We start from the raw sequence: 1,659 nt of genomic DNA, 5'->3' as shown, positions 1-1,659 counted from the left end.
GGTTCATTACCACTCCCTGCAACGATGAGATCTCCTTAGTGAGCAACTTGATTGATCATGTTTCAAGAGAGTGGGATGTACAACAAATTGAACGCATTTTTAATGAAGATGATGTACGAAGTATCCTCTCTATTCCTCTGAGTACTAATTCTGGCTCTGATTCTGTAATGTGGGCATTTTCCATGGATGGTCATTACTCTGTGAAGTCGGCATACATGTTAGGGAAATCTTGCAACCTTGACCTTTATCATAAAGCTTGGGTTCATATCTGGAACTTGGAGGTTACACCGAAAGTCAGAAATTTATTGTGGCGCATCTGTTCTGGTACCTTACCTGTACGAGCATATCTTAAATACAGACACATGACTGAGTTTACTGACTGCCCTTGGTGTGTTGGTTGTCCTGAAACGGTGCAACATGTTTAGTTTGATTGCCCATCAGTGCGTGAGCTTTGGGTTGAATGTGAGTGTACTGAGATGTCTCTCTGGCCTGCTGAAATGTCCTTCCTTGAGCTTATAGATTCCTGGAGCAAGCTGGATAAAAAGAAGGTCTGCAGGGGTGCGATTCTGATTTGGAATTTATGGACAAGGAGGAACGACATGGTTTTCAATGGCAAGGATACTTACCATCCCATGATCAATGATCGTGTTTTCCGTCTTGCGGCTGACTGTGATAATTATGCTCACAAAATTTATGGCAGCAGTAAGAAGAAACCCAGCAGCAGCACGAAAGTATGGAAAGCTCCACCTAAAGGACTGATCAAGCTTAATTGCGATGCAGCTCTGCATATTGAAGGGTGGGTAGGTCTTGGCGTCGTGGCTAGGAACTGGAAAGGGGAAGTGCTGTTTTCTGCTGTCGCACAAGAGCTCACTGGGCTCCCATTGTTGCAGAAGGAAAAGCAGTAGCAATGGCCATCAGACTCGCCAAACGCTTTGGTCTAGCAGACATTATAATTGAATCTGACTGCCAGACCCTCATCACCAAGCTTTCAAAGGCGTCAGTCTACTTCACTGATCTGGACGCAATCCTTGATGATATCTTATATTCTTCTACTAGTTTTAACTCTGTTTTATGGTGCCATGTTAAGCGGGACGGTAATTTAGTTGCTCATAATTTAGCCCGCATTTTGCCTTATGGTTTTGAACAAATTTGGGAGAACCACTGTGCTTGTGAGGTTGCTCCTTATGTATTGACGGATACTCTATTAATATAAGGCACGGGGTTTCAAAATATATATATATAACTTAATAGATTCATCATTTTTTTAATATTGTTACAAAATTACCTTATTAAAAATATATTAATAATTTAAAAGAATAAAATATGGTGCAATGTGCTATTTAAAGATAAAGTGTATGTATGGTTCCTACAGCCGTGGGTACCTTGCATCATACCGCCGTTTCACAAAAAAAAAAATATACAAATAAAAAGAACATAAACCTGTAGTGAAAAGAATATAATATTAAAAATAAAAAGAATATATTTGCACCAAAAAAGAGTGAAAAGAACATATGTCCATGTTCTTTAATGGTTAGTGTAATATACTTTAATTTTTGATATAATATTCATTGCTAATTGTAAAATGTTCTTTGAATTAAGTATTAAAATTATGGTGGATATATATAAATAATGTCCGTTACATCATATATTCATGTTCAT

At 38.0% G+C, this 1,659-nt stretch overlaps 1 protein-coding gene across 1 annotated transcript; it reads left to right on the top strand.

The window, feature by feature from the left end:
- Positions 1-476: 476 nt before the first annotated feature.
- LOC145557728 (uncharacterized) lies at positions 477-905 on the top strand. Its single transcript, XM_081618902.1, has one exon. The coding sequence runs from the start codon at positions 477-479 to the stop codon at positions 903-905; it is 429 nt and encodes a 142-aa protein (XP_081475028.1).
- The last annotated feature ends 754 nt before the right edge of the window (positions 906-1,659 follow it).

The sequence above is a fragment of the Chenopodium album genome, chromosome 9 (assembly GCF_948465745.1).
Source record: "Chenopodium album chromosome 9, dcCheAlbu1.1, whole genome shotgun sequence".
NCBI classification, from domain to species: Eukaryota; Viridiplantae; Streptophyta; class Magnoliopsida; order Caryophyllales; family Amaranthaceae; genus Chenopodium; species Chenopodium album.
Note: the sequence above shows the minus strand (reverse complement) of the source record. Positions and strands in the feature narration are given on the sequence as shown.

Coding starts and splice junctions, on each gene's coding strand:
- LOC145557728 (XM_081618902.1), top strand. CDS start 477: ATGTCTCTCTGGCCTGCTGAAATGTCCTTCCTTGAGCTTATAGATTCC.